A 27,750-nucleotide genomic window follows, 5' to 3' on the forward strand; every position below is an offset into this window, starting at 1 on the left:
ATACAAAGGAGCCACATGCGGGACCCTGGTGTGAGGAAAGTGTTCTGAGGGGGACCATATCAATGGCAATTTCCTGGTTGTGATGTCGTGCAAAGGCTGTGGATGATGTCACCACTGGAGGGAAGTGGGAAAAGGGACCCATGACCCTGTAGTATTCCTTGATTGCATATGAATCTGTAATAATCGCCGAAGGAGAGTAAAAATCCCTGTCCATTTTTATACGTGTCTCCTGCTCCATCCACGTCTCTCTGCTCTCCTCCCTTTCTGAGCATTGCAAAGAAATGCTATCTTGCCAAGCGTCACTGAGGAGACAGGCCTCTCTCCACCTCCTCCAGGCACACCAGAGGGAGAGATTCGGCCTCACTAGCGGAGCAGGCAAAGGAGAATTTGAATGACAGCCTCAGCACATGTGGAAGCCATTACCTCATTTCATGACCTGAAATGAGGTAGCAAGGCCTCTCTGGAATCAGGCTGGCCTCCATGGTACAGTGGGTGAGCCCAGAGGAGGTCAGGCTGGAGTCACAGGACTGCTAGGAACAGATAAATTAGGAGGCCCCAGGGGAATGCTGTATGGTAGGCTAAGGAGGGCTGGGTGGAAGCGGGCAAGGAACAGTCTAGGTTGTGTGCATTCACCAACGGGGGCAAAGGGCAGAGCGAAGGCCCCTGTGCAGCAGGAAGCTAGGCATGGAGACTCAGCTGCAGAAGCTGAGGGTTCTGGGACAAGGCTGGAGCCACAGACAGGATCAAACATTTGTTTATTTCCAAGCCACACAGGCAGAAATTCAAAGGCCCCTGCTTCCTCTCAAGCTCTTTCTAACTGTTTCCCTTCCCTCGCTCTGCTCCAGTCTGTTATCCCTGCCACTGCCAGGTCTCTGTATTTGCTTCTGTGCCCTCTCTAAGCTCACCCCACTGATGAGACTTTCTCCCAGCCTCCTGCTCGGCAGGCTGAGAAAGGCCCCTCCACAGCAGTCTCCATGCCAGTACCCACACTTGGCTTTGTTTTCTCGATCACACTTCTCACCATGTAGCTCGCATTAATTCTTGGGTTCTCTGTTGGGAACTAAGTTCTACGTGGCAAGGATTTCATCATTTGGTTTTATCTCCAGCACCAGAAAGAGTGCCTGGCACTGCCGGGCAGTGGTGGCGCAAGCCTTTAATCCCAGCACTCGGGAGGCAGAGGCAGGCAGATCTCTGTGAGTTTGAGGCCAGCCTGGACTACCAAGTGAGTTCCAGGAAAAGGCGCAAAGCTACACAGAGAAACCCTGTCTCGAAAAAAAAAAAAAAAGAAAAGAAAATAGTATTTTAGCCGGGCGGTGGTGGCACACGCCTTTAATCCCAGCACTCAGGAGGCAGAGCCAGGTGGATCTCTGTGAGTTTGAGGCCAGCCTGGTCTCCAAAGGGAGTTCCAGGAAAGGTGCAAAAACTGCACAGAGAAACCTTGTCTCGAAAAACCAAAAAAAAAAAAAAAAAAAAAAAAAGAGTGCCTGGCACCATGAGGATGCTCAGAACTATTTGCTGGGCTAACAGGTAGCTGAGCGGTAGGGGGCCTCACTGAGTATCAACATAATCCAGGCCCTGTCCCCAGTGCAGATAAATAAAGAAAGAGAACGTTTGGTGGGTTGAAGAAATGAACGGATGAAGGAATAAATGTAGGGTGGACCAGAGCACAAAAGTTATGATGACAGAAAACACAAGGGTGCCGGGCCCTATGTCTGTGTTGGGAAATGACATCTTTTAATCACCTTCATCTAGAGGGTAAGAAGAAGCTGGACCACTGATGTTCCAAGATGTAGTTGAAGGGAGCCCCATTTTATAAGATGGTATTTCCAGGACCGTGGGATGACCAGGTCCGCATCTTGTCACTGTTACTTCTCAGACCTACACACATCACTGGGATCCAATTTCCTGCGGAGTGGGAATTTCACCTGGGTTCAGAGTTCAGTCTTCCCTAAGTATGAACACACCTCTTGTCAGGGATGAAGAAGGAAGAATGGAGCTGAAGATGGTGGCAGGAACATGTTTAAAAAGGTGAAGATAAAGCTGGGCGGTGGTGGCGCACGCCTTTAATCCCAGCACTCAGAAGGCAGAGCCAGGCGGATCTTTGTGAGTTTGAGGCCAGCCTGGTTTACAGAGTGAGATCCAGGAAAGGTGCAAAACTGCACAGAGAAACCCTGTCTCGAAAAACCAAAAAAAAAAAAAAAAAAAAAAGGCGGAGATAAACCTTTACAGTGTGTGGTTGTCACAGCTGAGAGGCAGGGAGGGGAGAGAAAGAGCACTGGGTGCTGGAAGGATGTGGGGGGCGGGGTGAGGCTCCGTGGTAGATGCTTGTCCAGCACAGTTCATCTCCAACACTCACTCAGACAGCCAAGGATGCAGATTAGCCTCTGAACCAGAGCCTGGTGGTCTGGGATGTGACTCCTCAGAGTATGGGGGACAGCGTCTTCATGCCAACACCAGAATTTAAGTGCTGGCAATCAGGTACCACTGACGTATAAAGATAACGCTGTAAGACTTATCTCTCTCCCCTCCCCCAACTTTCTGTTTCTGTCTTTTAGCTGCATCTTCAGACCTATTTTTCATATAGTTTTATGTTTTGCGCATATTGACTGTACACAAAAATGGGATTCATGATGGCATTTTTAGATGTCATTTTCAGTGTTTATCATTACCCACTCCCATCGCTTTCTCCTTCCTCTCCTCCTCTTTCGCTAGCTCCCTTTTCTCCACCAGAAATCCCGCTTCTGCTTCAGGCTTTATTGTTTTGAAGCCTAATTCTACATAGAAGAGAAACCATGGTCTTTCTATCTCTGGGTCTGGCTTACCTAGCTCAATAGATCAGTTTTAAGCATTCTCCTGCACATGACACATCCTTGCTGTGTATGGTGTCTGTACAGCATATTTTCTTTATCATCCATTGATTGATGAACTTAATCGGCTCCAGTGTGTAATCAATTCAGTTCTTTTAAGAACTTGCCCTTACATGACACACAGATTTGCCTGTTGGGGTTTCGGGTTTGGATCAGGCTCGAGACTGTTGTCTGTTTTGACTGTTACAGTCCCGAGGTCCCTAAACCTGCAAATTAATTATAGTGAAAAAACAACTGTGTCCACCACTCTGAAGTTTCCCTCACACCCCAGCAAAGTTCATCTGTACGGTAAACATCCGACTTTATCAATTCAAATTAGCATGAAGACAAACAGAATAATTCAAAGCTGGCTTCGAGGACCCCCTGCCTCAACTGCTGCAGTAATTAAAGAAAGATGAGCCTCGCCACTAATTAACCTCCTAAACACTAATTAAAGATAATGAGGGCTCAAGGTGCTTGGCACAGCCTGACCTACTGGCGGAGTCCGCACAGACTCACAGAGTTCCGGAAAGGACGAAGTGGCTGCAGGTGTCCGCTCTGAGCGCCTCCCTGGGAAAATGGCTGCCCAGTTGGGGCAGGGAGTCATTTTCTGTGCAAGAATTACAGATGGGACATTTTGCCAGTCTCAGCTGGAGTACTGGTCACACGCTTTTGATCCCAGGTGAACATTTAGCTCAGCTCAGCATGCAGAGTGAATCACAGGGTGGCAGACATTGTGTTTTAAAAATCATTCATGCTGCCTGGAGTCCTTCCTAGAACACATCAGTCATGTCATGGCTGGATAAGGTGTCATGAGGGGTGAATGAACTCTAAGTCAGGTGCACTTTTTTTTTTTTTTTTTTTGTCCTTCTAGAGCCAAAACATGGAGGCACAGACTTGGTGACTGCCTTCTGCTTCCTCTCAGGTGAGGAAGCTGGGATACCTTCTTGGCAGATGCAGGAAGAGCCAAGGAAGAGGCAAAAAGTACGCTGTCAGCAGCTGAGCCTCTTGCATCCCAGTGACTGTGTTCTGAGCAGGAGGACACAGTCTCTGCACAGGTAGTCTGCAGAGCAGGCTGGTCCGGTGAGGTAAACAGCACAGGGCTGCCATCATCTTCACCGTTCAAGGCCACCACAGCTCGCACTGGGGGGAGGTACTGTCACTATGCCACCATGCCAAAGCGAAGTCCTCATCCAAGGGGCCTCAGGGATAGGCCCAGGCCACCACGGGTCACAAAAGGCTAAGTCCAACACCCTCATCCATGCTCAGGCACAGCTGGACACTGCCTCCTGTCCTTCAGTCACTAGCCTGTGCCGGTCTAGTAACTAACTGGCTGAGCTGATTTGCGGTAGAAGGTCAGAGAGCTGGGCTAAAAATCTGAAACCCTCCCTTTTAAATCATTCAGTCCACCTCAAATGCCCAAGTCAACCTGTGGGTTCTAGATGAAGAGCAATGGGAGGAGAGCAGCAGCAAACCTTTCCCGGGGTCGCCAGCAGGACGCTACCACAGCTGTCCTCTCATTTCAGTTACGTGGTAAGGTGTATGGTAAATGGTAAGTGGTGATGGTGTGGCTCAGTGCAGGTCCCAGCATCCAGGAAACCTTGTTAGATCCCCAGCACCACAAAAGACTATGAATAAAAGAATCGGAAGGGTACAGGGTTGGGAGTGTAGCTCTGCAGAGTGCTGGTCTACCACGTATGAATCCAAATCCTTGGGTTCGGGCCTTAGTAACTTACTAGGTATGGTGGAACCAACCTGTAATCCTAACTCCTGGAAACTAGAGGCAGGAGGATCAAGGAGTGCAAGGCTGTCCTTGGCTACATAGTGAGTTTGAGGCCAGTCTGAGCCAGTTCAGATTTGAAGTGTGTGAGGTCCTGTCTTTAACAAACAAACCAACGAACAAATGAAAAAACAAACCAAAACAAAAAAATGGAAAGAAAGGAAGAAATAAGAAGGAGAGGAAGGAACATTTATTTTTAGCATGGTACCCACTGAAGGCCATCTTCAACAAAGAACCATGCCTGTAGTGGAGCTGTGGTGGGCTAAGAACCATGGACTCAGTCCTGTGTGGCTACAGGTGACATTGAATGGTCTCTGGGCCTCGTGTTTAAAGAAGGGACTTGGGGGGATGCAGTGAGGTGCACCAGCAGGCTGCTTTTACCAGCCTTTCCCTCACTGCCTTCAAAGTCAACTTCACTCAAAGTTGATCATCTCGGAAGGGCTTCTTCTGGACCCTGTGAAGTGAGGCTGTCCTCAAACAGGTGTGACATTATCTTACTCTTGGTCCCTCCCTGTGTGTGGGAAAATCCGTGGACACAGGACACAGAGAAAATAGCAGTCTAGGGGCATGGATCAGGGAAGCATGCCTGCCATCTCTGCCCACTGGGACAAAGGAGCCATGGCTTAGGAAATGGCTTAAGAAGAAGATTGGTCTAGATTCATGTCTGTTGCTGTAATAAAAATACCTGAACCAAAAGCAACTGAAAGGGGGAAAGGGGATGTTAGTCCACAATTCCAGGTTTCAGTCTGTCCTAGCAGGAAAAGTCATGGCGGTAGGGACTTAAAATGGTTAATCACATGACACCCACAGTCAAGAGCAGAGAGAAACAAACACGTGCATGCTCAATACTCAGCTAGCTTTCTCCACTCACAGAGTCCAGAATCCTAAGCCCAGCAAGCATGCCACCCATCTCAGGCTGGGTCTTCCCACATCAATGAAGGCAACGAAGACAATACCCCCACCCAATCCCAGACATGCCTGCAGGCTTGTGATTGGAGCTCGTGTCCGGTTGACAGAACTAATCATCACAGGGATGCATATTTGAAATTAAGTGTCCATATATGACATGATCTCTCTCTATGCCACCCTTAAAAATGATACAAAAAACTTATATCACCATTTAACTTCCATGTTGACTCACCATATTTCCTGACATATTAATCACTCCAGAAATATGCTGGAATCAAGGAGTAAGGTGTACTTTGCCCTTGGAAGGCAAGGTCATCTAAGTGATTCCTGCATGATGTTGGTAGGGAGGTAAAATGGTATGGCTACTATAGAAACATGCATCTCTTCAAATAATGAACTGTTAAACTGCAACGCCACTACTGAGTATAAATCTAGTTGAGCTGAAATTAATATTGAAGATAATCTGCCCTCTCATGTTCATTACAGCAGTGTTTACAGTAGCTATGATATGGCTGACAAGTTGATAAAGAAAATGTGCAGGCCGGGCGGCAGCAGCAGCGGCGGCGGTGGCACATGCCTTTAATCCCAGCACTCAGGAGGCAGAGGCAGGCGGATCTCTGTGAGTTCATGGCCAGCCTGGGCTACAGAGTGAGCTCCAGGAAAGGCACAAAGCTACACAGAGAAACCCTGTCTTGAAAAAAACAAAACAAAACAAAATGAATAATAAAAAAGAAAAAGAAAATGTGCTAAACATACAGGATTGAATATTATTCTGCCTTACAGAGGAAGAAAATCCTTTCATTTGGCATCGTAAATGAATATGAAGTTCATTACACGAGGTGAAATGAGCCAAAGGCTACATGATTTCAAGAAAGAGAGTCACTGGGATGCAGAGAGGATACCCATCCACAGTATCAACTCTTGGCTTTACCCTGAGCATGTTCTGGAGAGCCAAAAAGCAGGATGGTGTCTGTCATTTGTGATGACTTACTCTTCAAATTTGCTGAAAGGATTCATCCTAAGTGTCACTGCATGTGTGGACACGTAACTGAGAGGACTGCACATGCTAATTAGCTTCACAGTGACAATCATTTCACAGCACAAATAGCACACCGTGACACAAGAACACTTGGAACACACAAATGAGACACACAATTTTGATTTCTCACTTATATCCCAGTAAGACTGAAAAGAAAAATTCAAGAATTACAGACCTCAAGGATGTAGTGAATCCTGAAAAAGCTAATCAAAATGTATTCCGAGAGAGATGGAACTCAGTTCTATGGTTGCCAGAGGTCTGGAGGAGACATGTTAATATCTCCCAAAGCCATCCCATCCTTACCCCAGGACACCCAGAGTGACACTCTGCCATACCTTCCCTACAAGGAAGTGTTTTGAGACAACTCAAGCCTAAACCAACTCACAGGTGTTTGCACAACTGAATGGCCCAGCTTTCGATGGTCTCATGGAGGACCACAGGAAGTTCAGTTACCTGCCTATGAGCAAGGGTCTACACAGTACCAGGGGCATCGTGGCTCATGCCTGCTAGACCTGCCAGCATTTGGGAGACAGAGACAGCGTTTTTGAGTCCAAGGCCATCTTTAGCTAGATATTATGTTTGAGGCCAGGCTACCTGAAACACTGACTTAAAAAACCATAATCAACACCCCCCCCCCAACACTGGTCCCCCACCACTCAGGAAAATTTCCTTGTGATGATTCCAGGTGCCAGGAAACAAGCTTCATGAAGCCTGTGGGCAAAGTGGGAAGGTGCACAGCGTATGTAGGCTTCTCATGACATCTGGCTGGAGACTCTTCAAGCTCCTCACACCCAGATAGTCCTACGGCCTGGGGTCTTTCTTACTTGCAACTCAGAACATGTTCCTCTGACCCAGGAGTTATTGCTCCAAACTAATTCTGGACCAATGGCTTGGGAACAACTTTAAAGATCCTGGAGGGCAGGATGCAGTGTGAAGGTGCAATACAGCATCAAAGAGGACAGAACTTGACTATTTTTGCCTTCTGACCCTGAGAGATCCTTAGCGATTATTATTTTTACAGGGTACTTTTCTAGATGTTGGTTAATCTTCATTGCCAGCTTGGCTAGATTTAGAATCACCTGGGAGACACACCTCTGTGTCTGTCTGTGTGGGCATTTGCAGAAAGGTGTGATTGAGGAGGGAGGACCCATCCTGCAAGTGGGCAACACTACTCCATGGGCTGGGGTCTTGGGCTGAATAAAAAGGAGGAAGTCAGCTGGGCACTACCATTCATTTCTCTCTGCATCCTGACTATGGATGTATGTGATAAGCTGCCTCATGCTCCCACCACCATGCCTTCCTGCTATGATGGACTGTGCCCTCAAACCATGATCCAAATTAAATCCCCTCTAGTTGTTTTGGTCAGGTATTTTCAAAAATAGCAACAAGGAAAGTGATACAGATGTGATTCATAACTGCTGGATTTTAGAGTTGCATATTGTCCATTCTCATGCTGAACACACATTACTTGTAGTAAACGAGCAACTACCAACTTCTCATGTGGCCTTGAATGACAAGCCACATTTCCCACCGTAAAAGTGCTCTGACCTTTAGTGTGGTCAGCCAGTGGACAGCACTCTATAGTCACACATTTGGCTGTTTCATGGCTGTCTTAATTGGGGTTTTTATTGCTGTGAAGAGACACCATGACCACAGCAACTCTTAGAAAGGAAAACATTTAATTGAGGTGGCAGCTTACAGTTCAGAGGTTCAGTCCATTATCATCATGGTAGGGAGTATGGCAGCACACAGGCAGACATGGTACTAGAGGAGTAGCTGAGAGTCCTACAACTTGCAGGCAACAGGAAGTTGACTGAGACACTGAGTGCTATCCTGAGCACAAGAAACCTCAAAGCCTGCCTCCCCAGTGACACACTTCCTCCAACAAGGCCACACCTCCTAAGAGTGCCACTCCCTATGAGATTATGGGGGACAATTACATTCAAACTACCACAGTGGCCAAGGGAAAGACAGTAAACTACAGTTTTCTTTTCTTACACAATAGGTATGAGGTCACCCCAAGAAAACCTTTCTATAATCCAAACTATTCTGGAGAGGGGCTAACTTTCATATGAAATGTGTGTTTCCTAATACGTTCTGCTTGGGAAAAGGATTCTGGAACATGTAACTTTGGTTCTGCATGGCCATGTTGCAGGAAGATTTAATATTCTCCACTTAAGATTTCTACCTGTAGACATGTCTTATAGGCAGAGCTCCAACTTTATCCTGCAGAATGATCCAGTGTTTCTTACTTATCCAGGTTACCTCAAAACGTAGAGTCCAGAAATCTCATCATACCTACCTGGGCACATCTAGCAAGTCATTCTCTATAGCTGGAATTCCCCTCCTACCTCATTACCTGGCAAGAAATTGGGATCCACTCCCTGGAATTCTCTCCATCACTGTATGTCTTAGGGTCACTATCGCTGTGATGAAACACCATGATCAAAGCAATGTGGGGAGGAAAGGGTTTATTCAGCTTATGCTTCCACATCACTGTTCATCATCAAAGGATGAGGACAGGAACTAAAGCCAGGTGGGGACCTGGTGGACCAGGAGCTGATACAGAAGCCCAGGAGGGGTGCTGCTTACTAGCTTGCTCTCCATGGCTTGCTCAGCCTGCTTTCTTATAGAACCCAGGACCACAGCCCAGGAATGGCAACACCCACAATGGACTTGGTCCTCCCCCATTTGTCACTAATTAAGAAAATGCTCTAAGGCTTGCCTACAGCCTGGTCTCCTGAAAGCATTTCCTTAATTGCAGATTTTCCCCTTTGGATGACTCTAGCTTGTGTCACGGTGACATAAAACTAGCCAGCACCTTATGAAAACACTGTTAATATTGAATTTCTATTTGGGGCTAATCATCTGTCACTATCACCTCCTTCTGTTTGACAAACTGTCAGGGTCTGACCCAAGGACTTGCCTGCACCAGCACCGCACAGAGGGGAGCAGAGTCTGGGGTGGAGCTCATTCAGACAGAGCTTGATGGCAACCCAAGGCCCTGGTTCCCATTGCCAGCACCACAACGAAACAAGCCCCAAACCAAACAAAATGGAAAAGCAACAACACTGCCATTTTAAATGAGAAACATGAATGAGAAGTTCACACAAGTTCTCTGATCCCAGTTGACCCTGAAGACGAGGAGGAAACCTGAATAGATGTGGGCCTCTGAGCAGGACTTCTTCAGTAGCATGTGATCCTCACAGGGGCCTTTCAGAAATTATGATGCTACACATCCAGCAGGTATTTGCAGGCAAAACCTTTGTAAGGACTAGTGGGAATGAGTGACCGTTTACGGAGGAAAAGGTCCTGGGGGGAAAGACGTTGGCCTATCTGCTCCCAGAGGCGTGCACCAAGGCTCACAAGATCAAACTGCAAACACTATCACTAGTTCTGTTGTCATTGTTTCCTACTCAAGCTCACATACAGACGGCAAAGGAAATCAAAAGCGGTCAGGCAGGGGTCCGTCCAGGAGCCCGAGCACTGAGCTACCTCTATCCTTGGTTGGACACAGTCCAGCGGAGCTATAAAAGAATGAGAGTTGGAGCGCAGGAAACCTGTGCATGCTACACACTGCCATGCTCAAGAAGCGAATGTGCAGGACATAGCAATGACAGGAACAGTGACGCAAACGTGATGGAATGTTGCACTTAGGTCCTTTGAAAGTACATAAAGAAGGAGGGGAAAAATCACACAGGCTGGAGTTAGAACTAGGGATCTAGAGTTGCAACAGGAGGATGTCTGCCGGCCTTGGGGAAGAATTCCCTGGTGTATTCCTTTTTCTGGAGTCACCCGACACAGCTGTCTGTAGACATTCTGTGTAACGGGGAACAGACAGGAAGGAATCAGCTGTTTTTGAGGCCGTGTTTCCCTTTTCCAATGCTGAGGAAACCAAAGTAGAAACTACCAGAGGGCTGGATCAAAACCACATAGATGCTGGGTCCAAGAGCAGAGGCGAGAGTGGCAGAGCTGTGAGGCCGAGACATTTCTCTGGGGTATGAACTGAAAAGTGTATTCAGACTTTACTTTGAAACAGCCCTTCTTGTGTGCCAAAAGTTCCTGATCCAGAGCCTGCCTATAGCTGTCGGTCACAGGACATGCTTGTCACGTGTGTTGAACCAGGCCCAGGCTGCTCCTGGTTTTTAAGTCTCTCCTGCACCACGTGAAAGGGACTGTCCACAATTGGGTACAAGCCACAGGGCTTTGTTGCCAGCTTGTGACAACTTGGGCCATTCTCTAGCCCTGAAAAGATTTGTGAGGGTGGTGGGATGATAATGGCCTACTCAAGGAGGCCCATGGTGGCTCCACAGGAGTGTGGTCAACAAAGGCCCGTGCCCAGCTCTTTTTTAAAAGGCAAATGCTTTCTGAAGAGGCGAGGGGAAGAGCAGGGGCTCTAACGGCCTGAGTGACAGATCGGTGCTTTAAGAAAACAAGACGGCTGCCGGTCTAGAAATACCATGATAGTGAAAATGTCTTCCATTTGGAACCTCTTTGACTGATGAATGAGCAAAAGAAAACCAATGGGAGAGTTAAACAGCCAAGGCTCCTGCCATGAGAGGCTGCCATTGTCAGGAAATTCAATGTAAGACCCAGACTACACCCTTTAATCTAAGAACCAACATTTAACATTAATCAGTTTATGATCAATTATAATCAGTTGGTTATCAATTCCGAACTACATGTATAATTAACATGAAAATAATTAGATGTGCTTTACTCTCTCTAAAATGAATATTTTTTTTATGAGATATTTCAAGTCTTTGGAAGAGTGCATTAATCTGGATCTTGTGACCAGCTAATAATGTTTTTAGAGTTCCATCAGTGTAAGCTATTCATTCAACACTGGTTTTTAAATTATAATTTTATGTATCTAAGAATATTCAACCCAAATGAGAATACATGTTTCATGGAATTCATGTCAAATTTGAACATGCTGAGACCCACAGATGTTTTCATGTGAATATGTTTCTGCAAGGGCTTCATGTCGTCAGTGGGCCTTATTTTTGGTCTTACAAACAGGGTATAGAGGAGGAAGGCTGCCCCACTTTCACACACACCACACACACACACACACACACACACACACACACACACACACACACACACACACACACACACTCTTATAAAAAGTAACCTTGGTAATAAATCTATTAATCTATTCTTTTTTCCCTGAGACAGGGTCTCACCATAGAGGCCAGGCTGGCTTCCAGCTTCAGATCCCCCTGCCTCTACCTCTCAGTGCTGGGATTACAGGATTTTACCATCACACCCAGGGAAGTGAGTTGGTTCTGTTCAAAGCATGCAAACTGGCTCTTGGCCTTGTCTACGCAAGCTCGCCCTATTACAGGTACACCGTCACTGTTATTTCTGAGGTCTTGTACGGACTTGTACATTTTGATAAGAGATTTAAATTAGACACAGAGAAACACACAGACAAGAGGTCATCCAAGGCTGCAAAGTGAGCTCTGAAAACACAAAACCGGATACTAATGGGCATATATAAAGGCTTCCCAGTCACTGGAGGACTGATTGCTGGGGCTCAAACACTACTGCAGAGTACTGTGAACTGGAGGAGACTTGGAAGGCCCGGAGAGTCCAAGGTCACTGTCACCTTCCTGTGCCAGCTGAAGCAAGGGAGTTCTCTGACCCACTTTGCTTGTGATTAGACCAGTGGTTCTTAACCTGTGGGCCGGACCCCTTTGGGGTCATATATCAGATATTTACACCATGATTCATAACAGTATTAAAATTACAGTTATGAAGTGGCAACAAAATAATTGTATGGTTGGCGGTGACCACATCTTGGGGAACTGTATTAAAGGGTCACAGCATTAGGAAGGTTGAGAGCCACTGAGGTAGACCCTAAGACTCTCCGTCTGAGGTCTTGCCCCACACAGGGGCAGAGGATGCTGCACACAGTAGCCTTAGAGGTCTCTGAGGTTGATTACCATTAGATAACCCCCTTTTTTGGGGAGTCTAATCATATTGCTACAGTACTCTCCATCCTTCATGGACCCTAAGCATGAAGGAGCCTTCCTCCTAGCCCCTTGGGTCCTCATTTCTGAAGGTTCTCATGTCACGTACAACCTTGACAAGTAGAGTGGATTTGCTGTTCTCTCATCCGTCTGTGTCTTGCTATGGAGGTGTCTGTCAGCCTGCACCTTCTGGTGAGGAAGACAGGACCTCCCATCCCATGCTTCCTCTTAGGCTCCGCTGAGCTCAGCAGCCATCTCCTCTGCTCAGTACTCCCCTCTGCTCACTCTCCTCCCAGCAGCCCTCACTTCTCCTGCTTCTCATTGGGTTCTTACCCCAGGGCAGCAGGAACCTGCCGCTGTCTTTTTGGCCACACTCTCGCCTGGCACTTCCTCAGTTTTCCGTACATGTCTGTGGCATGGACGAATAATGACTCGCCCCGTATTGCATTAGGCCAACCTGCTGGCTGCATCTGCAACTGCAACGAAGCCAACTTGTTTACTCATTAGTAAGGGTAACTCCCAATTACCACCACCCGAGGTGCCCTGAGAGGATCCTAATTGCAGAGGGAAGAGAATAAACATATTATGGCTGCCATGCCAGAAGGGGAAGACTTAACTGGGGCTTGGTGTAAAGCTGATGACCGAAACGCCATGGTATGCTGATACCTGGTCAAGGTCTACAGGGCAGGATGGCCACGATAGTTGTATTCGGAGCCAAGAACAACCCTCCCTCCCCAGGGGGAGGATTGAGACGGTGTCTTAAACATTTCTACTTCTATTAATTAAAAATGTCTCCAAAATTCCTATAAATAGACTGCTAAATGCATTGAATCCTGTGGACTGTCTGCCAGTGGTGACCCTGACATTCTCTAAGCTCTTCTGAACCATGAGGCCTGTGATGCCTTATTCATCATATTCATCGGCTACTAAGTCAGGCCTTGTCCGGCTTTCCTAGTGCCGGATGGGAACAGAACTTCCACACCCATGCCAGAGGCCACACCTGGGGAGTGCAGGCATGCTCTGTGGTGTAGAGTAGAGGTGAAGTAACCGTCCAGTACCCTGTACACAGTTCCTTGTATATTCCCATCCCCCACCCCCGCCCCAGTCCCATGCACCAAAGAGCCTAGAAATTCTCCTACAGGCTGTACAAAGATCAGAGGATTTCTAAACTCTAGGATGCCCCCGCTAGAGTTTCCCCAGAGTTTAACCCTCTCAGGAAGCCAGTTAATGTAGACTGTTAACTCAATTTCAGGAGGGCGGCAGGTGGTCACCGCCCTACGCTGCCTGGAATGTCTTAGCCTAAGAGAGCTTACACAGTTGGAGCTGGGAGGAGGGGGGTCAACCAGAAAAGCAAACAATTCCCCAGAACTTAACAACGCTCAGCTGAGACCTTAGAGTGTTTGAGGGACAAGTTCCCGCCTGGAATGTGCAATGCCACTGTTCAGCATGCCACCCACAGAACAACCACCCAAAACATCAAAAGTCTCCTATCGATGCTCACATGGCCGAAGTAGAATTAACTTGCAAGAAGCGGGACAATTCAAGCACCGAGTGCTTTCAAAGGGATTCAAGTATCCCGCCAGTACTTTCCAGGGGGTTCAGCAAGCCTGAGCACTGGCTGAGCTTGGGACTCACATTCAATGTTTAGTAAAAATGATTCTTGAAAGGTAGAGAAAGTGGGCATGAAACTAACTTAACTGGTGACTCAAAAATAATTATACTAGAGTCTTCCTGAAGACCGGAGGCTGGGCTGCAGCAAGCTACCGGCTGACCCTCAGTCCCACACCACCAGGGCACAGCCTTCCTCCCTGCTCTGCCCCGGCAGCCCCTACAATCTGTAGTCTGTCTCTGCAGCAGGGACAGCTGGGCCTCTGATGAGATGTTTCATCAGCCAGCACATCGTCTTCCCAGGGAACACGATGGCTTTTGCTTGTTTCAGTTATCAGTATCAACCGGTGTTTAAACTTGTTTAAAATTATTAAACATTAGCCCATCAAAACGAAGGCTCCGGGGATTCAACTCCCCTAAAGTAACAGAGAATTGATTCTTTTCGGTTGTCAGGGGCAGCTCAGGGGTTCCCTAAACGCTAATGATGTGTTTTACCTCTCTAAGTGTTTACTCTCCCCCCCCCCTTCCTTCCTGTGCCCGGGATGCAGGCAGGTCTCAGCAATCCCCCAGTGGGTAATCCAGTCAGCCCTTCTGCAATTTCCTGGACCATTTACTCCCTTTGTTCCACTAATGCCTCTCCTCACCTGTGTTTGTCAGCCCCCGCTAGAGCCTGGGCAGCTTTTGCCTGCCTGCCGGAGCTGTTGACTTCTGCGCTGCTTTTTCTAAGAACACTCCCTCATGTCTAGGCCTTACTGGTGGTTCTCCCCGCTTCCAAAATGAAATGCATACATTAATTTCTTTCACAGACCACACTGGGGCCCATGAGAGCGGATCTGTCTGGAAGTCAAGACCGTCGATAGGTCCGTTAGCTCCCTCCCTTCTGCTTTGAATTCTTCACTTCAGCCTGACTTGAGGAGTTGGGGACAGTGCCTACGCTTGCTTCATGATCCTCCTGAAAGCAGGAACCGAAAAGGCAGCAACAGGGGCTGAAGAGAGGGCTCAGCGGTTGGCTGCTCTTCCAGGAGGACCTGGGTTCAATTCCCAGCACCCACATGGTGGTTCACAACTGTCTGTGACTCATCTCAGAGGATCCAAAGCCCTCTCTTCTCTCTCCATCAGGCACCACCAGGCTTGTATATGACGCGCAGACATACATGCAGGCAAAACACCCAGATGCGTGGATGAAGGAAAGAAAGATGTTACCTTAAAAGAAAGGAAAAGAAAGAACAAAACAAACAAGGCAACATCATGCAGTCTTCATCACAGCACTTCCTCCGAGCTCTCGTACATTCTCGGTGGGCCTGCCTCCTTTGATCCTTTCCATTAGATGCTTCAGACAGGTAGGTACCCCCGTCTGGCTACTGTGGCTCCACAGCATGCTGAACACTCCAAGGAGAATGAAATTATAAAAGGAAGCACTGGAGAGATGCTTTACCCTGGCCTTGTGCAAAGAAGCCGGGTATAAAAGGGACCATGTTTTCCCTCCTCTTTAGTGGACAGCAATGGGCAGATGCCTCCTCTTTGAGGATTGGGTCTCCTGTTTCCATCAGTCGCATGTGGCCAGTGTTAGGATAAATAAAATGGGACTGCACTGTGTACGTCCTTGGCATTAAAAATAACTTCTGTAGATGGAGAGAGACTTGAGTAGGTTAATGTGTTCCTTGCTTCGGTTCCAGTATAAACCAGCTGGCCCTGAAAGGGCAGGGAGGGCCAAGGCCACCTGGAAAGTCCATTTACAGGGTAAGTATGTGATTGAGGAATGATCACCAATAATTCGATGTGATCTGAGACTGTGGCATCACACTATTCATACTTAGCAGCAGCATGGTGCACACTGTAAAAGGTGCCACAATGCAGGCTGCACTATTTGGGGGATAACGCTGAAGTGTGTAAGGACAAACAGTACCCATGTCTAAGATCTGCTTTTACATGCTTCAGCAAACTGAAATCTAGGGCCACACGGGACTAAAAACAGCAACTCTGGCAAAATCTTGGTACTTGTTGGATCTGTGATTTGTGGACATGGGGACCCCTCTGGGACAGTCTGTTTTTGCGTGTTTTAATGTTTGAGTACTTTCTTTTTCTCATTAAGAACAGGGTCTTCCTATGCTGCCTAAGTGTATGGCCACCACTTCCTGAGTTTAAGCTGTCCTCTCCGCTCTCAGTCCCCGAAAGGCAGAGATTACAGGTGCAGACCACCACCACCACCACCACCACCACCACCACCACCACCACCACCACCACATGTGCTGATTTAAGGGAAGTTTAAACTGACACAATCACAGTGGAGATAGGCCAAACCTACAAATGATGTAGGCACTTGTTCCCAAGGCTTTGAGTTTATCAAATGGGACAAATGGGAGGGGCTGGAGGGGACACTGTGTCTCGGGTGGGCCTCAGGAGGGTCTGGAGTATAAGGGACAGCTTGCGTGGGCCCAGTCTCTTATGTGTAGTTCCTGGAGGCAATGGCCTAAAGACAGACTGGGTGAGCTAATGTCACCAGAGGTACCCTTCTCCCCAATCCAAAACTTGATCTGTGGACTGGGGGTATGGCTCAGTGGTAGAGCACTTGCCTAGCATGGGTGAGGCTCTGGGTTTAGCCTTACCACCACAAAAAAAACTAAACCTCATTCAGGATGCCTCCACCCTCCTGATACGCCAGGGGTTCAGCTAAATTTCTGCACCGATCCAACAGGAGACAGAGTGCCTCCTGCGTTAACATTCTTTGTTGGAGAAAAACCCATGGCCTTTGAGAATGGCCAGTTAGGAATGGTCGGTAGAGACGGATTACCTAGCTTTTCGGTTAGAGGATGAGGTGGGAGTTGACTCTCTGAAGGGCTGCACATGCTGTGGATTTTTTCACTGCACCCTCCCAGTGGATCCATGGCTGGCAAAGAAAAGTTCAGAGACGTCAATCACCCAGCCAAGGTCCACACAGCTGAGTGAGTGGCAGGGCCTGCAGCCCCGTTCCGTCCTGTCTGCCTCACAACTGGGCTCCCGACACAGTCATGGAAAAAATGCAGCTGGAAGGCAAATAAATCTCAACCAGGTGTTGGAAGCAGACACTGGCCACCTGGCGTGGAGAAGTTTGCTCAAGTGATGCCATAATTTCCTACCCTTTTGGCCAATAAAAAAAGCCAATAGTCCTTTTAGGAGAAAAATGTGGATGGGGTGGGAGGGAAAATGAAGAGAAGATGGAGGTACATGATGCCAACGGCCATAACTCTGAGAAAATAGACTCCCCCCACCCTCCACCGAACTGATGAAAAGTCAATATTGGAGAAACCCACTCTGGTGCTGGCGTCTCACAGGAAAGGCTTGCCTAAATCCCCCTCCACGTGGCAGCCGTACCACGACCAAACACCTTCGACATGATTATGATTTCATGGACTCATTCACTTGAGGTGCTGGAGTTGGAGCCCAGGGCCCCTCACCACAGTGAAGAGCCCTGCCCCGAGCCACACCGCAACCCTTAAATACTCATGTAGAGAGGCAAGAATTTCTGTCACAATGTAACAGGTATCTTGAGTTGAGTTTTGGGATGATCTGGTTGTATTAGCAATTTTTTTTTTTTGTTTTAGACACATACACACACACACACACACACACACACACACACACACACACACCAGATGCACCCTTCTCCCCAGTCCAAAACTTGATCTGTGGACTGGGGGTGTGGCTCAGTGGTAGAGCACCTGCCTGTCTAGCATGGGTGAGGCTCTGGGTTTAGCCTTAGCACCACAAAAAAACTAAACCTCATTCAGGATGCCTCCACCCTCTTGATACGCCCGGGGTTCAGCTAAATTTCTGCACCGATCCAATAGGAGACAGAGTGCCTCCTGCGTTAACATTCTTTGTTGGAGAAAAACCCATGGCCTTTGAGAATGGCCAGTTAGGAATGGTTGGTAGAGATGGATTACCTAGCTTTTAGGCTAGAGGATGAGGTGGGAGTTTACTCTCTGTCTACATGTGCTGTGAAGATATATCTATATCTATATCTATATCTATATCTACATCTACATCTATCTATCTATCTATCTATCTATCTATCTATCTATCTATCTATCTATCTAATCAGTTTCAAAGGTAGCCCTGGGAGAGCATGCTGTGGAAGGCTGACTTTGGTGAGTTTGGAAATCCTGGGAAGGCTGCAGGCGCTGGCCTCTATTCTTCAGCAGGGAGCACTGTGCTAGGATTCTCTGGTTATGGGCAATAACACTCCCACCCCCACTCCACATCCCCTCCCACCCACCCTCACCCACCCCCACCCACCCCCGTGGAGCTTGTCCACATACATTCTGTCTGTCATGGAGAACACAGACTCTGCAGCACCCAGCTGGGATCAGATTCCCTCCTGAGGTCACTCTGTGAGAGGCCCCAGAGCCACGCATCGGCGTTCTCAGAGAACACAAAACCAGAGGGAGATACTTGATCACTGGCAGAAGACTCCGGGCCAGACAGGCTGCTATCTTTACCCAAGGCCCAGCCGGCCTCAGGTCAGGGAAAGCACTTAGATGAAAGAGAATCTGCGTTTTCCTGGGAAGCCAGAGGCAGCGACCAGAACTGCTTGGCCTTGAAACCGGAGACAACCAGCTTGGCCACCTGCCCCGCCTTGAACCAACTGTGATGAACAGAGAGAAGGATCTAGAATGAACAAGAGGCTCCTTGTTGTTTTTCCAGACTAAGGTAACACCACCCCTAGACCCTTCCCTCGGCTATTCATCTGTTTTCTTGCCGTATGTGAAACCCAACATCACAGAACATACCCTACCCCACGCCAAGGAGGAAGAAACCCTAGGGGAAAGCTAGTCTGTTCCCTTACGTGTTGTTTTGGACGTTAGTTTGTTATGGCTATAAAAGTAAGTAGTTGTAGTAGATTTTCTCCTATCAGAAAAAAAAATGGAGTTACACGTTAGGAATAAAGGGAAAGTATTAAAACCCCGAAGAAAGAGTTCTTTCATTTACATCTTTGATTTTTAGACATACAAGATAATGTTATACAGGGTGGCCCTTCTGCAGAGATCAGTGTGCCTACGTGCTTCCACTTGCAAAAGGGCTCCTGGGGAGACGGCTTAGGAGAGTGTCCTGACCAACCCAGACGGCAAGAGGAGTTAGTGTCTTTACAGTGCACAACCACACACAAGGAAACACACTCTGCTTCGGACAACCATGCACAACCACACACAAGGAAATGCACTCTGCTAAGGACAAACCCAGGCAGAGACAGTGTTGCTTTTGGTTACCCAAGCTCTTTGTAGCACGGCGGCCCTCCACATGTCTTAACTCTTTGACGGATCCTTAAGATCAATGTCTACAAACTACAGGTTAACTTGATTTACTGAAGGAACAGCATAGGATTATCGAATCAGCTAGTTTTCCATCACTATGACCAAACTGAAGAAGAAACAACTGAAGGGGGAGTAGGCCTGATAGGAAGGCATGGTGGAGACTCCCAGTTCATTTGAATCATGGCGGTGGGGGCGGGAGCACATGACGGAAGACAGCCGTCCACCTCAGAGTGGACTGGGAAGCAGGGAGTGAGGCCGAAGCCTGGGCAGGGACACCTCCAGAGACTTCACTTCTATTCAGCCACACTCCTCTTTCCAATGTTTCCAGAACCTCCCCAAATGGCAACCGAAATGAGAGACCAGGCATTCAAAATCGTGAGCCTGTGAAGGACGTTCAGATTCAACCTGAAACAGGCATGGTAAAGAAATGTAATGGGGTTGGGGATTTAGCTCAGTGGTAGAACGCTTGCCTAGCAAGCACAAGGCCCTGGGTTCGGCCCTCAGCTCTGGATAATTAAAAAAAGAAAAGAAAAGAAAAGAAAAGAAAAGAAAAGAAAAGAAAAGAAAAGAAAAGAAAAGAAGAGAAATGCAATGGCTTCTTAAACTACAGTCAAAGATTGGGATTCACATAACAAGTTCATCAAAATGGTAGGTTAAATTAGTTTACTAGGGCTGGAGAGATGGCCCACCAGGTAAAGCTCAGCTTGCTGGTATGCCTGATGACCTGAGTTTGATTCCCAGAATCTGCATGGTAGGAGAAAAGAACCGACTCACACAAGGTGTCCTCTGAGACCCACACACACGCAGGGCATGCCTGCGTCATGACTGCTGCCCCCCTCCCCCATAAATACATGTCTAGTGAGTTAAATTTAAAATACCGTTGAGTGATTGAGATACAGAAGGACCCCGGATATCATCTCAAAACTGTGGTTACAAATTTGGCGCAAAAGGAGTTTCTAAAGGTTCATGCCCGAAGATTTTTGTTTTATTTCTCATGAGCACCATCCTAACGGACACTGCTGGACTCTCTGCCAGTGAGTTGGACCTAGATGCTGTGGCTTGGCAGAATGTCCCTAAGAGTCCCCGGAGAATGGTGAGAACGGTGTGAGAGGTGGAGGCTGGGGACTGTTGCAGAGGCTGGCCCAGGCACGCACTGCTGCTACGGTTTAGCCCACAGCATGGAACCAGTGCCACCTGGGGTCTATCCGAGGTCAGCTTTTAAAAATGTATATATATTATATACATATAAAATAAAATACACACATATAGTACATATACTACATATATATACTACATTATACACACACACACACACACACATATATATATATATATATATATATATATATATATATATATATCATTTATTTTGAGTGGATGTGTGTGGGTGTACCACACCACATCTGTGGAAATCAGAAGACAACTTTTTTTTTTTTTTTTTTTTTTTGAGACAAGTTTTCTCCATGTAGTTCAGGCTGGCCTTGAACTCACAGAGATCCGTCCGCCTCTGTGTCCTGAGTTCTGGGGATTAAAGGTGTGTGCCACCACTACCCAGCCAAAGGGCAACTTTTGAGAGCTGGTTCTCTCCCTCCACCACGTGGGTTCCAGGGATCGAACTTGGGTTGTCAGGCTTGGCAACAAGCGGCTTTTACCTTCTGAGCTAAATCACCGCCCCCCCCCCCCCGCCCCGAGATACAGTCTTTTAAAAACTTTTATTTTTATTATTTTAAAGTCATGAGCATACATGTGTGTCTCTGTGTTAGTATGTCCATGAATTCAGGTGTCTGCAGAGCCCAGAGGAGGTGTCAGGTCCCCTCCAGTGGGAGCCACAGCTGGCTGTGAGCAGTCTGATGTGGGTGCTGAGCCGACTCTCCGCTGACTCCTCTCTTCTCAAGTGGTAGGAGAAATGGGTTTTCTCTGGAAACGAAGTGACTGCTTCTCTTTTAGCCTTTTCTCTCTGTGGCCACCTCCAAGATGAGCCCGCAAGCCAGGCACCAGGCCACCTTCCTTCCCTCACTGCCACCTTACTGAGCCGGACTTTGACATTTCCAGCTCTCAGTCAACTAATATTAATGGCACTTCCTCTGTGAGCCAATATAACACACACACACACACACACACACACACACACACACACACACACACACACACACACAGAGTCTGGGGAGGTGAACAGACAGTCAAACAGGGTGGGAAGAAAGGACTGGAAATGGAAGGCCAGTGTGATCAGTACTTTAGCCAGAGTCTAGAAGATCTCCAGACAGAAGGGGGAGCTTACCCCTCAGCCCATCCCCCACTGGCCCCTCCCAGCATGGAGGTGCCCAGGAATCCAAGCAGGTGTGGAAGAAGCAAACAAAAGCCATCAAAGAGGAGGGATGAAGCAGCTCTCAGGAGGTTAAGTGGATGGCATCGCCTCCTGGAGAGAACAGTGTGCCCTATTATCTAGTGGGCAGCTGACCTGCAGCAAACCCCAGGTAATTAGAAGGGGGAAAAACAAAGGGTAGATACAGACACTGTGGGGACAGTGGGTCCCCACTACCTCTGGTGAGCAATCACAGAGTGACATGGTGGACAATAAGAAAAGGAAAGGCTGACCTCGTGATGGCATGCACACTCTGAATATGATGTGTTCTTGCAGACATGCACACATGTAATCACACCAAGTACAAAGTCATGGAACTCACCCTAGGTTAGGGGCATGGGTCTTCAAATGCAGCAAGTAGAAAACCACACATAAACTCTACCTTTGGGGACCTGCTTGTATGTGTAGGTGTAGATTTTTCTAAGTGGATGTGTGTTTACTTGGTTTTTCTTTCTTTCTTCCTTTAGGTTTTTGAAACAGTTTCTGTGTGTAGCCTTGGCTGTCCTGGGACTTGCTTTGTAGGCCAGGATGGTCTCAAACTCAGGGATCTGCCAGCCTCTGCTTCCTGAGTAGTGGGACTGAAGGTGTGTGCCATCACACCTGGTAGATGTTTAAAACTTACATTCACAAGGCCTGGGGAGGGAGCTCAAGGGTAGGGTGCTTGCCCTGTGTGCCCAAGGCCCTGGCTGTTCCCCATTGGCACAGAAAGCTGGCTGTGGTGTAGTGTGGTGGCCCATGCCCATCATCCTGTCAGCAGACAGACAGGAAGATACACATCAAAGGGGAGATTGAAAGGCAGGAAAAATCTCGGAGAAGTGAGAAGAGAAAGGACCACTCACCCAGCACCTCTCATCAGCAATGAAGCAAGAACTCCAGCAGTTAACAACTACCGCAGACTTTTCCCTTCCGCCCCACAAACCTGCAATTTTCTAGGAATCTGACCAGAGACTCAGCTTACAGGGAAGGGACATGCACTGCACCCCACGTGCAATCCTAGAGGCTCCTGGTATCAGATGATAAATCAGCCCAAGGCACCCCTGACCACCTTATAATTTTTCTTATCAAGAGAGTAAGGGGGGAAGGTTCTTAAAAACCTTTTGAAGTGGAACTCCAGAGCCACCCAAATGGCGTATATGAATAATTCCAAGATGCTGAATTGCATCTCTCCCTTGAAGAGCCCATACCTAAACTTGGGTACGCCTTAATCTCCTCCTATTCTCACTTGAGAAGCAGAGCCCTACGCATGGGGATGACTTTCTGAGTGTCTTTTTCTCCCAATCCTCATGCTCAGGCCTCTATTAAAATATCTTTAATATCATCAGTTCTGCTTCATACTGGTTCAGCCTGAGATTCTTTTCTTCCGAGTTAAAGCCACAAATCCAGGCTTAGCCTGAGCCGAGTTCCCTTAGATTAGGGAGACCCCTCAGGCTGCTGAGGGTGGTGGCCTGACGCTGTGTCTCTGTCCCCTCTCTGTTGACAGATCCGAGGGGCTTGTGTAGCTCAGGGGTGGAGAACACGAGAGGCCCTGAATCACTTCCACGTACAGCACAGAAAACAAATAAAAAAGACCCCATCTTTTTATGAAGGAAGATGGGGCTCTTGTCTTTTTTTCAAGGCTACCAGTCCACGGCTCCCTCTCATACCGCGACTCTCTGGCGGAACACACAGCTGATCCTTCATACTCTCACAGTGGCTCGGGCCATCTGTGTTATTTCATAAACCTTCCTCTTCCCCTCAAAGTGTCAGCTGCCTGCGGCAGATGAAGAGACAGTGTCACTGTGTTCCTGGATTGCCCAGGGGCACACCAGAGTTCACGCAGACCCCAGATCTCTACAAAGTGCCTGTGGCCCTGCAAACTAGGGTGGGTGGGGGGTGTCTGTGCCTGCACATCTCTACTGATGTCTTCACAGGGGGCCCTCTGCCTGACACACACTCACTGCTGCTGTCCTCCTGGGTCCTTTATAACTTAAGCTCTTTTTCCCAGCCCATCTCCAGCATGAAAGCCTCTTTGGATGGCCCCAACCAGATGGTCTTCTGACTGTCTGTCCATGCTGCCAAGTGCAGGCCACACAGAGAAACTTCCGGACCATATGAAGCCCCTACCCTGAGCTGTGCAAACACAGACCACAGTATATGGAATGTTCTTCTCGGGTATATCTCATTAGAATTGACAACTGTGCTTTACTTAGAAATTCTTGGGCTGGAGAGATGGCTTAAAGGTTAAGAGCACCAACTGTTCTTCCAGAGGTCCTGAGTTCAATTCCCAGCACCACATGGTGGCTCACAACCATCTGTAATGAGATCTGGTGCCCTCTTCTGTATACATAATAAATAAATCTTTAAAAAAAAATTCTTTATGCTTGGTTAGCAATCTCACGTAGGCTTGAGAATTTGTGATATATAAGAAGGTCCATAGTCCTCTGAAGATGAAAATTTGTGCTTACTCCCATGTTTTTGTGCATTTTGTCTGTGACTATTTATCAGTCTCAACTTGCCAGAGTTTCCCACTCCAACTTTTGCTGACTATGAATATGACATTTTTCGGGTCTCAGAAAATGGTGTAGGTCGTGGGAAATCGAGTAGTTACTGAGTACTGCATCTAAACTGTTTGACATTTAAAAGAATCCTGCCACCCAATTACAATGTTACATTTATCTGTTTGTTTTTGTTTTTCCTTCCACTGATGGAAATGGGATCCAGGGCTATGGGCCCACTAGGCAAGCACTTTACCACAGAGCAGCATCCGTATTCCCAGTTTTAAGCTTATGGAAGGTAATAATTTTGGTTTTGTTGGTTAATGCACTCACTTACTAACCAGTAAAGCCATAGGGACTGAAGAGGTGGCTCAGTGGTTAAGGGCACTTGTTGTTCTTACAAAGGACCCAGGTTCAGTTCCCAGTACCTACAATGGTAGATTACAACCTTTTGTAACTCCAGTTCCAGGGGATCCATGGACCTCTTCTGACCTCAGAGGGCACTAGGCACGCACATGGTACACATAGAAATATGCAGGTAAAACATTCATAGACACAAAATTAAATAAATAAATCTAAAATAAAAAAAATTTTAAAGTAAACCATAAACAAAATCCAAACTGCAATGCCAATCCCGTGCTCTGAAACCTTTCCTAAAATCTATAGCTATCTGAAACAACATTTCTCAAACCTCCAAAATGCTTGATGAAGTGAGCACTTCATGGACCCATCAACAGTTTCAGCCCAAAATCCCCTTTGTTACAAACCAAGTATCTGATTCCATTGCTGTAAAAGATAGTTCTAACAAACACAATATGAAACAAGGCAGAAACTTCTACAAGTTTCTAGGTCTTAGACGTTAGCTACAGAATTCCTTTCAGGCACTTAGGAGACGAGCACTCAGACCTTTCCTAGACGTTCCACATTAAACATGGCCATCTTTCTACACTGCAGATGATACTCGGCCCAGAGCCGTATAGATTTCTGATAAATTTACCCTGACAAGATGAACTCATGGGAGGAAAGACACAGTCTTCCCAGTCACCTGTTGAGTGTGGGGCCGAGCAGCTGGGCGCTTGCTGACAGAGGAGGAGAAGCAGCCACTGCTGTGCTGTCATAGTTTGAATGTTATTGGCTCCATAAGCTCATAGAGATTGGCACTGTTAGGAGGCGTGGCTTTGCTGAAGTGGGTGTGGCCTTGTTGGAGGAAGTGTGTCACTGTAGGGGTGGGCTTTGAGGTCTCCTATGTTCAAGATACTGCCTGGTGTCTCAGTTCATTTCCTGTTGCCTCTGGATCACGATGTAGGACTCTCAGCTACTTCTCCAGCACCATGTCTGCCTGCATGCTGCTATGGCCCACCATGATGATAATGGACTGAACCTCTGAATTGGAAGCCACCCCAATTAAATGCTTCCCTTTATAAGAGTTGCCGTGGTCATAGTGACTCTTCACAGCAATAGAAACCTTAAGACATATGCCAAGAGTGTTCTTAACCTTTCTCAAATCTACTAAGTTGTGATAATTCATTAAAAATATCCCCCTTCAGGGGGCTAGAGAGATGGTTCAGCAGCCAAAAGCACTGGCTGCTCTTCCAGAGGACTCTGGTTCAATTTCCAGTACCCAGAGGGGGACTCACAACCATCTCTGTGATGCCAGACCCAGGGGATCTGACACCCTCTTCTGTTCTGACCTCTGTGGGTACTGCACCCATGTGGTACACAAACTTACATTACATACAGGCAAAATATCATCCATATACATAAAATGTAAATAAAGGGGAAACCCCCTCAGGTCTACTGAAGTGGACTGTAATGAAATGTTCATGGACAGCTAAAGCTCTCCATCACTAACCACATACTCCTCTACTTGCTCTGCCTCGGGTAACATGGTTGGGCCTGAAACCAAAGGCCTGGCTCTTGGATCATCTTTCAGTCCCATCTCCTCCCCTTTAAGAAAATATTGCTATGCTGTCTGTTATTCACAAGACTGTTTTGTCCACATCCCAAACCCAACAAAACCACTCCTATTACCTGGGGACAGGCCCAGTGACCCAGAAACTCAGCTTCTCGTGGCTTCTGAGAAGACGCAATCTGAAGCTCACGCTGACCGCATTCTCAGCATGTAATCAGAACGCCTGAAACTGAACCCACCACGCTGCCCTTGAACATGAGCCCGGGAGGGGAAATCCGAGATGGTGGGGGGGGGGGCAGGAGAACACGTGGGGAGGGGGCAGCCCACCTCTTTCCATTACTGTCTCTCAGCATCGCTTTCCCCAGGACTCGGGACTTGGTCTCCAGCTCCTGTACCTCCTCCAGCAGCGTCTTCTTGCAGGTGTGCTTGGTCCTAGAGCAGGAGAAACAGACAGAAAAGATGGTGTGTGACTGTGACAAAGCTGTGAAGACAGGAAATCATCCTCCCTACCACACCCAGGTGCCTGCTGGACAAGCTGAGCTTGCGTTAAGAGCTCGACCTCCCCACCCCAAAGCATCCTTGAGTACCCCAGATGAGACCTGGACTGTGAAACATACGTTACCATACCCCATAAAAGCTGGGGACCGGGCAATTCTAACCAAGGACAAGAGGAGCCCCGATGATCAAAGTTGGTCCCTAGAACTTTCACTGCAGGATATAAAGCCCATGAGATATTTTAAACCTTTCGTTCTGCACAGGTTCTGGATCACAGGGCCTGGGGTTAGCAGTTCTTGTCTCCCTGTGAAAAGAGCCACTGCCTTCGCAGAGATGAGGTTTAGGATACCAGAATTCATGTTCTCAGTGCAAAACCTCGGTCTGAGGTTTGGAGTCAATGCATATCCAGTGCAGCTTTCCCATCCTCCTCTGGCCGGGACTTACTCAGGAAATCCACTGATGGTTTCCTGCCGCAATGGGTAAAACCTGGCCTGAGGCTTGGTTCCCCTCGGGTCATGGAGGAATTACCGCTCCTTTCCCTGCCTAACCGAAATCCCTCACCAGGTCGAATAATCTCTCGATGTCAGGTTCCTCTGAAATGGAAGCTAAACCCTAACCTGTTGAATACATACATTCCACTCCTGCATTGGGCCCCACGGCTGTGCACAGTTTGGTATGAAAACTACACTGTCACCACCAAGGCAGCGCCTTCTAAAGAGCTGGCTTCCTGGCTTCAAGACATCCCATCTCTCTTTGTTCTGGCTGTGCTGGGAATTGAGCCCCGGCATAGTACATGCTAGACAAATGCTCTTTCACTGAACTACCCTTCCACCACCCCAGCTTAATAATTAACTCTCTCTCTCTTCATCCTATTTTCTCATTACATAAATCTTATGCATTAATTTTTTAAAATTTTGAAACTAAGCAAAAACAACAACAACAACAACAACAACAACAACAACAACAACAAAAACTACACAAAACTCAAATGGATCCTCTGGTTGGAAATGCCTAGGTGAAGAAAAGGCATTTAATAAGAAATAAGTTGGGAATGTA

At 47.5% G+C, this 27,750-nt stretch overlaps 1 protein-coding gene across 16 annotated transcripts in view; it reads right to left on the reverse strand.

The window, feature by feature from the left end:
• Nucleotides 1–27,750, reverse strand: part of Atp8a2 (ATPase phospholipid transporting 8A2) — a 592,551-nt gene that overhangs the window by 18,505 nt on the left and 546,296 nt on the right. For all 16 annotated transcript variants that reach the window (XM_076545122.1, XM_076545120.1, XM_076545123.1 and 13 more), the window contains one exon: nt 26,527–26,631. In XM_076545122.1, the coding sequence (XP_076401237.1) occupies nt 26,527–26,631 (105 nt within the window). The remainder of the gene's footprint in view (nt 1–26,526; nt 26,632–27,750) is intronic.

Source organism: Peromyscus maniculatus, chromosome 9 (assembly GCF_049852395.1).
Source record: "Peromyscus maniculatus bairdii isolate BWxNUB_F1_BW_parent chromosome 9, HU_Pman_BW_mat_3.1, whole genome shotgun sequence".
Lineage (NCBI taxonomy): Eukaryota > Metazoa > Chordata > Mammalia > Rodentia > Cricetidae > Peromyscus > Peromyscus maniculatus.